This window comes from Odocoileus virginianus, chromosome 29 (genome assembly GCF_023699985.2).
Source record: "Odocoileus virginianus isolate 20LAN1187 ecotype Illinois chromosome 29, Ovbor_1.2, whole genome shotgun sequence".
Lineage (NCBI taxonomy): Eukaryota > Metazoa > Chordata > Mammalia > Artiodactyla > Cervidae > Odocoileus > Odocoileus virginianus.
Window position 1 is genome coordinate 6,640,134 of NC_069702.1, and position 13,419 is coordinate 6,653,552.

Genomic DNA, 13,419 nt, shown 5'->3' on the forward strand with positions numbered 1-13,419 from the left:
ATCCAGAGTGTACAGAGAACTCTTACAACTCCTCAGTAAGATGAAGCATCCAATTAATAATGTGTAAAAAATTAAATAGGCAGTTTACTAAGATAACATACAAGTGGCTAATAAGCATCTGAAAAATACCCCATATCATTAATCACTAGGGAAATACAAGTTAAAAGCACAATGAAATAGCACCGTACATGCATTATAAAGGCTACAATGGAAGACAGATAAAATCAGTTGTTTTTAGGCAGTGAAGAAACAGAAACTCTTACAAACTGTTGGTGGGAAAGTGAAATGATACAGCCACTTTGTGAAACAGATTAGCAGTTTCCTATACAGTTAAATATATACATTCATCATATGACCCGGTTCACAGAAGCATGATTTATAATGGCCTCAAACTAGAAATAATCCAAATATCCATCACCAGGTGAATGTAAATAAAATGTATGCACACATATCCAGATGATGGACTAGAATTTAGCAATAAGAAGGAACACAGTGTGGATATATGCTTGTTATCTTGAAAAACATTTTGCTAAGGGAAAGAAGTCAAACACAAAGTGCTACATATTGTATGATTCTGTTTACATGAAATGTCCAGAAAAGGCATATTTTCAGGAATATATTTAAAACAAATCAGTGTTTGTCTAGGGCTGGGAGTGGCAGTGGCTGCAAATAGGCATCAAGGAACTTTTTGGAGTGATGAAAATGTCCTAAAACTGGATCGTAGTGATGGTTACACAGATCTAGACATTTACTAAACGTCATTGAATTGTACACTTACAATGGGTGAATTTTATGATATGCAAGTGATACTTCCACAAGTCTATTAAAATGTGAGCTGTCTTATGCGATATGCAAATGTGGCTTTGAGTAGGTACTTCACATTTAGTCTGAAAGAGCCCCAGACTGGAGATAAAAATCGGGGACTGATCAGTTATACCTACAGTATCTAAGAAGCTGAAATTGAAAGTATCGAGATGACAGAGAGAATGAATGTTGATTAAGGAAAGAGGGCTGAGCACCCAGCTTAGGGGCTCCAACTATTAGAGGCTGGGGTGTAGGAACCCGCGAGGAGGCGGGGAGGTCCAGCGAGGGAGGGAGAAGGAAGACCCAGGAGTGGTGTCCAGGAGCTGAGTGCAGAGGAGGGGAAGCGCGAGGCGTGGCTTAAGGTCAAGGAAGGTAGATGAAGCGCTGACCCTAGGATTGAGCGAATGCGCTGTTCACAGGGACCTCAACAAGGATGGGGTCGACAGGGAGTGGGGATCTCAGTTAGAGGAGAAAGTCCAATATTGCAGAAAGAATGGGAGCAGATGACGCTGGAGAAATTTTGCTATGACGGAGTTTTTGGGAAGATGCCTTTCTTGCTAATTCATGACAAACATGTGTGCATGCTAAGTCCCTTCAGTCGTGTCAGACTTTTTGCAGCCCTGTGGACTGTAGCCTGCCAGTCTCCCCTGTCCGTGGGATTCTCCAAGCAAGACTACTGGAAGGTGTTGCCATGCCTTCCTCCAGGGGATCTTCCCAATCCAGGGATTGAACCTGCATCTCGTATGTCTCCTGCATTGGTAGGTGGGTTCTTAACCACTAGCACCATCTGGGAAGCCCAATGATAAAGATGGGTCTGTTTAACACTCTTTGAGTCCTTTTAAGAGATGGGCAGTCAGGTGTGGCCACAAGCGGAGACAGAGGAGAGGCTCAGGTTCTGTAGGCAGGGGGCAGGGCGTGCCACGCAGGGCACATGGAAAGGCATTGAGGTGGTCAGGAGGAGAAGACAGAAGTGGGTGAGGGCTTCAACCACGGCTTTTGTGGGATTTCTGAGGGAAAGAGAAGGCAGGGCAGGGTAAGCAGGTTCAGTTCAGTTCAGTTCGGTTGCTCAGTCGTGTCCGACTCTTTGCGACCCCATGAACTGCAGCATGCCAGGCCTCCCTGTCCATCACCAACTCCCAGAGTCTACCCAAACCCATGTCCATTGAGTTGGTGATGCCATCCAACCATCTTATCCTCTGTCATCCCCTTCTCCTCCTGCCCTCAATCTTTCCCAGCATCAGGGTCTTTTCAAATGAGTAGCTCTTCGCATCAGGTGGCCAAAGTATTGGAGTTTCAGCTTCAACATCAGTCCTTCCAATGACTATTCAGGACTGATCTCCTTTAGGATGGACTGGTTGGATCTCCTTGCAGTCCAAGGGACTCTCAAGAGTCTTCTCCAACACCACAGTTCAAAAGCATCAATTCTTCGGTGCTCAGCTTTCTTTATAGTCCAACTCTCACATCCATACATGACCACTGGAAAAACCACAGCCTTGACTAGGCGGACCTTTGTTGACAAAGTAATGTAAGCAGGTTAGGACAGGCCAGTTTGAGCTATTCTGATGGGCTCTAAGGTATGGGGTAGTCCCTTGTTGCCGGGTACCTGGCCCTGTAATGATCCAGGCAGAGGACTCTTGCTTCCTGGGATTCGACTGGCCAGACTGAAGGGGTAAGGCTCTGGGTTGGTGTTAGCATTTCAGGAGTGCTCCAGTCTGGGGTCTTTGCTGTCTCTAGATTTCTAAACAATTGGCTAGTGTCTCCCCAACCAGAAAGTTTTCTTTTTCTTTTAAGATGTCAAACATAATATTCAGAAAAAAATGTTATCAAATATAGCATACTATTTATTTTTACTTATATAAATATTTTACTTAGTACTATAATTTACCGCCCCTCCCAGTACCCTGTAAGGTCATGAACTCCAGCGTGGATGAACTTTTGACACTTCCTACATCAGTGCGCATCCTCTGATTAGAATCTTCTTTCCTTTTCCAGCTGCCGGGCTCCAAGGCAACTCCCAAGAGTAGCTCCTCTGGGTGGTTCTCTTCGTCTTGTACTGAACTTTACAACATTTGTTTCCTGGGTCAGTCTTTCCAGCTCTTCGTGACTTTAAAAAAGTATGCCTATAACAAATGATCTGTTTTTCTTTCATTTGCATCAAATTTCACTGGATTCTGAACTTTATTTGCAATCAATACTGAAAAATTGGCTCGGAAATGATGCTTTAATCAGAGAAACCAACACAAATGAATGGAAAACAGATGTCAGTAATGAAGAAATTTATGTTCATAAGAAACTACTTAGCATTTGATAGTTCCTCCCTTAAGAGATGGTGCAAGTTGGAATTGCGGCAGAAATGTGTACTTTTTTCCTAAATGCTTATTTGATTTGGAACAAGTGCCCGTTCAGCGCAATGCTATCTTTATCTGGAATGTCATTGACTATGTCGTTGACTATGTATATGTTTGAATAGCAATTAGAAGCCGAAGCTTTCAGTGTGTGGGTTTATACTTCTGTTCATCAGGGAGGTGGCCCCTCTGGGCACGTGCCTGGGGCAGTGGGGGACGCCAGATCATCAAGGATGCTTGTATCTAAGTGTCTGAAGACAATCTGGACTTGACAACACTTGGAGTGCTGTAGACTGTAGGGATGCTGCAGTATAGAGAAGGTCATAGGTTCAAGGTCAGGAGTTGGGGGTCACAGAATTGAGCAACAGGCCAGACCTATAAGAGGAAGTCAAAAATTTGGACCTAGGTGAGCAAGTTCAAGCTATGGTTTTTCCAGTAGTCATGTATGGATGTTAAAGTTGGACCATAAATAAGGCTGAGTGCTGAAGAACTGACGCTTTTGAACTGTGGTGTTGGAGAAAACTCTTGAGAGTCCCCTGGGCAGCAAGGGGATGCAACCAGTCCATCCTAAAGGAGATCAGTCCTGCATAGTCATTGGAACGACTGATGCTGAAGCTGAAGCTTCAATACTTTGGCCACCTGAGGCAAAGAGCTGACTCGTCCTGAGGCTGGAAGAGATTGAGGGCACGGGAGAAGAGGACAACAGAGGATGAGATGGTTGGATGGCATCACCAGCTCAATGGACAGGAGTTTGAACAAACTCCGGGAGATGGTGAAGGACGGGGAAGCCTGGCGTGCTGCAGTCCGTGGGGTCGCGGAGTCAGACACAACTTAGAGCGTGAACAACAGCAAGAGAGCCAGGAGGCTTGTTGGCAGGAGGTGGTGGGCCGGTGGCTGTGGTCACTGGGTGGTGAGTGAGCGCAGGGAAACCAGAGAATGACCACGAGTTACTGACAACACTGCAGCTTCCCGGGGCAACTGCAGACCACCATCTTTAAAGACCAGAGTTAAGATTTGTGCGTGTAGAATGAGGCTGCAGTGCAGCAATTATTAATACGAGTTCATTTAGTATCAATGTGATCATTTGTGGGAACTATATTCAATATCCTGTGATAAACCATAATGGAAAATACGAAAAGGAATGTATATATATGTGCGAATGACTTTGCCGTAGAGCAGAAATTAACCCAACATTGTAAATCAGTGACACTTCAACAACAGCAGCAACGGCAAAACCAAAAAGAACGGATTTTCCTGATGTGTGTAGACTGGAGTTTCAGTCCTGGCTCTACCACCTACAGCGGCTGGTTCTCTTTGAACCGGAATTTCCCAAACTGATGACGGGGCTGCTTGGAGTCAACGTAATGCATATAAAGACAGTGCCTGCGTATGATCACCCTCACCCTCAGAAGAGGGGAATATTTGTGTTGGTTACTTAGCATGAAGTTCTTCTTCCATCTGGAGAAGGTGACCATGTAGGTGTCAGAGCCTCTGCGGGGCGCTTGCTGTGTAGCATCTGATTTCACTGCCATGACGGCTGCACGAAGCCGAGGCTTTTATGATCTCCGTTTTATAAACGAGGCTCCTCCAGCTGAGGGAGTCTGGGTTGTTGCTCCAGGTCCCATGACCAAAAGTAGTGACAAGCAGCAGTCAGCCTGATTTCAGTGTCTCTGCTGTCGGGGAATGTTTGTGGACTTGAAATGTTTATTTCTCTTAATCTTGTGTAACATCATGGAGTAAGCGATCTTGATGGGAATCTCATCAGAAAGCTTGCTGCCTGGCTTAGCACACTCTGAGAACATTAAGTTCTCAGAGTTCAAGGTTGTCAGGTTTATCATCTGGTTGTCTGCTTTCTTTCTTTCTCTCTCTCGAGTTCAAGAGATTTATGACCTGTTCGTCTTTCTTTCTTTCATTCTTCCTCCCTTTCTTTCCTCTTTCACTCTCAGAGTTCAAGGATGCCAGATTTATCATTTGTTTGTCTCTTCCCTCTGTCCTTCCCTTCCTCCCCTTTCCCTCTGTCTCTTTTTCTCTTTCTGGGGGAGAGGAGGACGGTTCAGGCAAACAAGTAAGTGTCTAAGGAAGAAAAGTACAATGAAATCATAAGAGTTTAAAACAGTTCCACAACTTCCTTAGCATAAACCTTTTTGCATAGAGAAACCACTAAATCTGAGGTTTTGCCTAGAAAAAAGGTAGGTAAGTAGTGTTTATAAATCAGTCATGAGACACAGCCTCTTGAACCTTTTATTAGTCCCAGCCCAGGTTGGGGAGGGGTGCCAGAAGGGCTCAATATATGGGAATCAATCAATGTAACACACCTCATTAACAGAACAAAGGCTAGAAACCACCGGGTCACCTAAATGGATACAGAAAGAGCATCTGACAAAATTCAACGTCCTTTTATGATAAAAACATTCAACAAACTCGGAATAGAAGGAAATTACTTCAACATGGTAAAGGTCATACATGAAAAGCCCACAACTGACACACTCAGTTATGAAAAACTGAAAGCACCTCCTCCAAGATGAGGAAGAAGGCAAGGAAGCCCCCCACCACTTCTACTGAACACAGGGCTACAAACCCAGACCCGAGCATCCGGCAAGAGCCGTAGGCTGTGTCCTCCCGCCTCATCCCCAGTGCGATGGTGTTTGGAGGTGGGGCCTTTGGGAGGTGATTAGGTCATGAGAGGGTAGAGCTTTCACGAATGGGGTTAGTGCCCTTAGGAAAAAGACCCCAGAGAGCTCCCTTGCCCCTTCTGCCATGTGAGAGCACAAGAAGAAGACAGCCACTTATGAACCAAAAAGGAGACCCTCCTTACCAGACACCGTATCTGCTGGTGCTTTTATCTTGGATTTCTCAGGCTCAGAACTGTGAGAAATAAACTGCTGCTGCTAGTAAGCTCCCCAGTCTAGAGTACTAACAGAGCCAATAGACTAAGATAGAATAAGTTACAAATGGCATCCAAATTGGAGAGAAAGAAGTAAAATTATCTCTGTGTGCAGATGACATGGCCTTTTAAAAATATTTATTTATTTATTTTAATTGGAGGATAATTACACTATAATATAGTGATGGTTTTTGTCATACATCAACGTGAATCGGCCACAGGCATACTGTGACCTCCCGAACGCTTCTCCCACCTCCCTCCCCACCCTATCCCTCTAGGATGTCACAGAGCACTAGCTTTGGTTCCCTGCATCATGGATCAAACCCCCACTGGCTATCTCTTTTACATACAGTAATGTGTATGTTTCAATGCTCTTCTCTTTCAATGCTCATCCTCTCCTTCCCTGAACGCGTCCAGAAGTCTCTTCTCTACATCTGTATCTTCTTTGCTGCTCTGCATGTAGGATCATCCGTACTATCTTTCTAGATCCCATATATAAGCACTAATATGTGGTATTTGTTTTTCTCTTTCTGACTTAACTTCAATCTGTATAATAGGCTCTAGATTCATCCACCTCATTAGAAGTGACTCACAGGTGTTCCTTTTTATAGCTGAGTAATATTCCATTGTGCATATGTACCACAACTTCCTTATCTATTCATCTATGGATGGACATCTAGGTTGCTTCCATGTCCTAGTTATTGTAAATAATACTGCAATGAACATTGGGGGAACATAGGTCTTTTTCAATTCTGGTTTCCTCAGGGTATAAGATGACATGGTCTTATGCAGAGAAAATCCTAAAGATTCCACACAAATATACACACACACACACACACAGAGGTATGCATGCACAAACTGTGGAAACAAATAAGCAAATTCAGCAAAGTTGCAGCATAGAAAATCCATATGCAAAAATCAGTTGTGTTTCTACACACTAACAATGAAACATTTAAAAAAGGAGACTAAGAAAACGGTTGCATTTACAACAGCATGAAAACAATGAACACTTAGGAACGGATTTAACCAAAGAGGGAAAACACTTTCACCCTGTAAACTGTAAAACACCGCTGAGAGAAATTAAAGAAAACACAAATAAATGGAAAATCATCTCATATTCATGGACTGGAAAGCTTAATACTTTAAATACTTTACATTAAAATGTCAATACTACTGAAGGCAATCAATAGATTTAATGCAATACCTATCACAATCTCAATGGCATTTTTCTCATTAAAAAATTCATCCTAAAATTCATCTGGAATATTAAGGGACTCTGAAATAGCCAAAACAATTTTGAAAAAGAGGAAAAAAATTGCACACTCAGACTTCATGATTTCAAAGCATTACAAAGCTACAGCAAATAAAACAGTGTGGTACTGGCATAAAGACAGACATATAGACCAATAAAATAGACTAGAGAACTCAGAAATAAAACCTGGCAGATATGATCAAATAATCTTCAACAAGGATGTGAAGATCACTCATTGGGGAAAAGACAGTATCTTCAACAAATGATGATGGGAAACTTGCTATCCACATGGAAAAGAATGAAGTTGACCCTTACCTTACACAATAAACTCAAGCTGGATTGAAGACATAATTGTAAGAACTAAAATTATAAAATTTCTAGAAAAACTCAGAGGAAGTCTTCTGACATTGAGATTGGTAATGATTTCTTGGATGTGACAACAAAATCGTAGGCAACGAAGACTAAAATAGACAAAGACTAAAGTAGACAAAGGCTAACATACTTCAAACTTCTGTACCTTGAAGGACACAGTGAACAGAGAAGATAAAGCATGGAGTGGAAGAGAATATTTACAAACCATATATCTGATAAGTGAGTATTGCCCAGAATATTTAAACAACTCCTACAATGTGACAATAATAACAAGAAAGCAAGTAATTTGATCAGAAAATGGGCAAAGGATAGGCCTTTCTGAAATGATGATATACAAATGGTCAACAAGCTTGTGAAAAGATGGTCAACATCACTACTCATTAGAAAAACGCAAAGTAAATCCATGGTGAGATATTATCTCACACCAACGAGGGCGGCTACTATTAAAAAACAAACAACAAACAGAAAACAACCAGTGTAGGCAAAGATAAGGAAAAATTGGAAGCTTTGTGTATTATTGGTGGACATGTAAAATTTTGACGCACCCAGTATGGAAAACAGTAATGATGGTTTCCTCAAAAAATTCAAAATAGAAATGCCATATTTGTTCTTGCTCGTGTTTAGTCATATTCAAGTCTTTGTGACCCTATAGACTGTAGCCCACCAGGCTCCTCTATCGATGGGATTCTCCAGGCAAGAATAATGGAGTGGGTTGCCATTTCCTTCTCCAGGGGATCTTCCCGATCCAGGGGTCAAACTCACATCTTTTGCATTGGCAGGCGAATTCTTTGCCACTGAGACACCTGGGAAGCCCAGAAATACCATAGGAACCAGCAATTTCACTTCTTGGTATACATCCAAAAAAAAATTAAAAGTAGGATCTTGAAGAGGTATTTGCATGTTCATGTTGAAAACAGCATTATTAGCAATAGTCAAGAGGGAGAAGCAACCCAAAAGTCCATGGAGGATAAATGGATAAGCCAAGGGTAGTCTATACATGGGCTATTATTCAGCCTTAAAAGGGGTCCCTGTCACAAGCTACAATGTGGATGAACCTTGAAGACATGATGCCAAGTGCCAGTCACAAAGACAAACACTGTATGATTCCACTTATGGGTATCTGTGTGTGTGCGTGCTCAGGTGCTTCAGTTGGGTCTGACTCCTTGTGACCCTATGGAATGAAGTCCACCAGGCTTCTCTGTCCGTGGGATTCTCCAGGCAAGAATACTGGAGTGGGTTGCCATTTCCTTCTCCAGGGGATCTGCCCCACCCTGGGATCAAACCCGGGTCTCCTGAATCTCCTGCACTGCAAGTGGATTCCTTAGCACTGAGCCACCAGGGAAGCCCAAGACACATCTAAAGTCATCAAATTCACTGAAGCAGAGAGTAGAACGGTGGCTTCCAGGGCCCCGGGGAGGCGAAAGGGGGAGTTACTCTTTAACAGGGATAGCATTTCAATTTCACAAAACGAACTAGTTCTGGAGAACTATTGCACAACATCGTGAATATAGGTAATTCTACTGAACTGTATCTTGAAAAACAATTGAGATGGAAAATTTTATGTTTTTTTTTAATAATTAAAAATACTCTGACAAAGACAAGAAAGAAAAAAAAATGTGGCAAAATCTTGTTAGTCTTTGGATAAGATACGCTTCACTATACTTTTTACTTCTGTGTATATTTGAATCTTCATAATGAAGAATAGGGTTCCCCAAGGGTACTATGTTTAGGATTCTCGGCAGTTGCCTTGGTGACATCAGATTTACTTTGAGAATATCCAAGTTCCTTTGATAACCATACATATACAACTTAACAGATGAGCTGAAATGTTGTTAGTATAGGAAATAAGGTCATGTTTCCAGTTTCATTGGGGAAAAAATAAGAAAAGCGGTCGAGTAGAAAACATGCTTACATGATGGGAATCCCTTTCGCTAAAAAATCGTGCCATTTGCAGAGACATGGGTGGACCTAGAAACTATCATATAGAGTGAAGCAAGTCAGGAAGAGAAGAACAAATACTGTATATTAATGCACATATGTGGAATTCAGAATAATGGTGCAGATAAACCTATCTGCAAAGCAGAAATAGAGACACAGACGTAGAGAAGAATAAATGTATAGACACCAAGGAGGTGGTGGGATGAACTGGGAGATGGGGATTGGCACACATATACTAGTGATACTATGGATAAAATAGATAGGGCTTCCTGGGTGACTCAGTGGTAAAGAATCTGGCTGCAAGGCAGGAGACGCAGGAGCCACGGGTTCAATCCCTGGATCAGGAAGATCCCTTGGAGGAGGGCATGGCAATCCACTCCAGTATTCTTGCCTGGGAAATCCCATGGACAGAGGAGTCTGGTGGACTACCGACCAAAAGGTCACCAAGAGTTAGACATGACTGAAGCAACTTAAAATAGGCGACTAATGAGAACTTACTGAATAGCACAGGTGTGTGTGTTTAGCTGCTCAGTCGTGTCCGACTCTTTGAGACACCATGGACTGCAGCCTGCCAGGCTCCCCTGTCCATGGGATGCTCCAGGCAAGGATCCTGGAGTGGGTTGCCATGCCCCCCTCCGGGGGATAGCACAGGGAACTCTACCTAATGCTCCGTGGTCACGTGAACGGGAAGGGACACTTAAAACGAGGGGATATATGTACATATGGACATATGCATACACACTGGAGTGGGTTGTCATTTCAATCTCCAATTTAGAATGCTAATGCATGTTATTTAAACACCCAAGGCGGCACACACTATTTAAAATGCTTGTACATCCTCTTTTTGATTTGATCCTCACAATCACCCCCATGGTGACACAGATGCATTATCTCCCCTATTTTAGAAAGAAGGAAAGAATTCACTTTTCACAGAGCCTTTATTCCTGGACACATTCTGACATTTTTCCCCCCTTGAACTTAAAAATATTTAAAACAATCAAATACTCCATAGTTGTGCTATGGACTGAACTGTCCCCACAACATTTATAAGTTGAAGCCCTGACCCTCAGTGTGACTATTTGGGGATAGGGCCTCTAAAGAGGTCATGAAGAGGTCATATGGTGGGGCCCTGATGCAAAAGGGTTAGTGTCCTTCTAGGAGGAGACACCAGAGGGAATACACAGGGAGATGGCAGCCACCTACAAGCCAAGAAGGGAGGCCTCAGTGGAAACTGACCCCGTGGGCACCTTGGTCAGGGACTTCCAGCCTCCAGGATTTGTGAGAAGATAAAAGTTTGGTGCTTTTGAACCGTCCAGTCTACGGTATAGTACATTAGGGCAGCCTGCGCACACTAAGATAAACTGTAACCTTCGGTAATGAATGATTCTGTGCATTCAGGAACAGAAGCAGCTTTGTGGGCCAAAGCGTGGTTCTGTTACAGTTGTTTGTACCAGTCCCATTGCGTCATTGCTCCTGGACTGCGAACCGCATTTTTCTTAGGGTCGGACTTCAGATGAGCTTGCTTCCAAAAGCTCTCTAATTTCCAATAGTTATTTTACTCCCCAGCTTAGCTATAGGGAAGTAGGGTAACAGCTGAGTAATAATTATGTAACAGTTAAGACGTGTAACACACTTTCTTCTCTGGTCTAATCCACTGATCAAAAACAGCAACAGGGATTTCCCTGGTGGTCCAGGGGCTAAGATTCCCCAATGCAGGGAGCCCAGTTCAATCCCTGGTCAGGGAACTAGATCCCACATGCCACAACCAGAGATCCTGCATGCTGCAACAAAGATCTAAGATCCCACGTGTCACAATTAAGACCCGAAGCAGCCAAATAATTAAGTAAATAGATTTTTTTTTTAAAGCAACAAGTGAGGGGTTATAATTTTCCCTACAATGAGCAGATAATGAATGATGGCCACTGTGATGAGCAAGAGTAATCCTGTGGTATAATACAGGCCATGGTTCCTGGGGCGGGGGTGGGGGGGGGGGAATTGAGTGTGTTTGTGATGTGGGAGGGGTTGGGGGAGGGGTAAGAGAAGGGGTCCTCAAGCGGCAAGGTCTGATTCCAACATCTGATTCCAGTCCCATCACTGACAAATATGCCTTGCTATTTCACCTGCCTTTGAATTTCTACCTATCTGATTATTTGCACCATTTCTATCTCATTGAGCGCTTCCAAAATTCTGTAGCTATATAACTATGTCCTGTGGTTGTATCCTGTCTCCCAGACAGATGCTAACCTAGAAATTTACTCTCAGAACTGGGGTGAAGTGTTGTGCAGGGTGGTGGACACGTACCAAAAAAAGAAACAATTCCCTTGACAAGTCCCTGTGTTGCTCTGTGCTGATCACAGGAGGCAGCAGATAAATACTGAATGAACTGAACACTGAGACACTTACTCCGGGCGCCCCGCCGGCTCGTCATGCCCAGGAGGCGGGTGTCAGAGCCCTCTTGCACAGGCTCCTGCTGGGCGTCCACAGGGGATTTTTCCGACACCATTTCCTTGTGGCTGGCAGCCGGCAGCTGTGGGCAGAGGGTCAGAGGTTGTGGCTCCCAGGGCTTTGGTGGACTCAGATCCTGTCTCGGGATGAGGTGGGTCACTTAGCAAAAGGACTGGACTCGATCCTACTCAGATCTAGATAATCATGGTCTCTGCCACCTGGGTCACTGTGGCCAGCACCCCCTCACCCCACAGGAATCGGTGGTGATCCTGACTTTCTCTAAGAGGTTTCTTGTTGGAGAGAGTGACCCAGGCACCCTAAAATAAAATGAGTGTTTTCACTTTTTCTAGGTACAATGCGTAGCGCGCTCTGTAGAAATTTGGAGGAAAGGGAACTAGAAAAATAATTATCGAACTACTTGATCCCAGCTTCAACTCATTTGGTGAGAGAGTATGCTTGGGTGTGTCTGACTCTTTGCGACCCCATGAACTGCAGCCCAGCAGACTCCCCTGTCCTTGGGGTTCTCCAGGCAAGAACACTGGAGTGGGTTGCCATTTCCTACTCCAGGGGATCTTTCTGACCCAGGGATCGAACCTGCTTCTGCTGTACTGGCAGGCGGATACTTTACCACTGAACCACCAGGAAAACCCATTTGAAAGAAGCAGTCAAAATGTCCTGGGTTAACCTAAGGCGAAGACCAGCTTCTGACTCCTTCCCCAGACTTTTAGAGGAGGGTGGGCAGGTGAGCAGGAGCAATGAAGGCCACAGGTGAGGTGAGTGAGTGATGGCCTCTGGACCAGCCAAAGGCTGGCCTCTGAACCCCGATGTACAACGGGACTCTGGGTGAGTTAGGGAACTGCCTACCTTTCTTCCTCACTGCAAACGAAGGGAAACAAAAAGCCCATTCACTGAGATGCTGCTACCTATCAGGCACTTGGTAAACCACTGACACTGTGACTTAAATGAATGTCCCGGGGTAGACCCGAGATATCTAATTGGAAAAAAAAAAAAAAAAAAAACCCTAGTGATTCTGACGTGCCACTGGGGTTAGAAACCCTCCCCCAGATTTCTCACAAAGCCCGGAAGACTGCACGTGGTCTTTGATCAGGGCTCCTGCGCAGTGGAGGAATGAGACCTGTCTCTGGAAAGCGCACGCCTGGGACTGCCTTCTCTCCATCCCCATGCCTTCCTCCGGCTCAGTCTAAGTTGCACATCCACCCTGGTCACCGCTGCTCACTGTGAGCATGGCCTTAGAGCCGGGGACTTGAGCTCTTTGCTTCTGCACTGGCTCATCTGCCGCCTCCGTGGGGCTCCCTGGCCCCGGGCTGGCCCTGCAGGAAGGGTTAAACCCCCCTGAGTGGCCAGGGGACCAGCCTTCT

General features: G+C 44.3%; 1 protein-coding gene across 4 annotated transcripts in view; it reads right to left on the reverse strand.

The window, feature by feature from the left end:
• Nucleotides 1-13,419, reverse strand: part of CC2D2A (coiled-coil and C2 domain containing 2A) — a 120,707-nt gene that overhangs the window by 95,724 nt on the left and 11,564 nt on the right. For all 4 annotated transcript variants that reach the window (XM_070458101.1, XM_070458100.1, XM_070458099.1 and 1 more), the window contains one exon: nucleotides 11,999-12,122. In XM_070458101.1, the coding sequence (XP_070314202.1) occupies nucleotides 11,999-12,122 (124 nt within the window). The remainder of the gene's footprint in view (nucleotides 1-11,998; nucleotides 12,123-13,419) is intronic.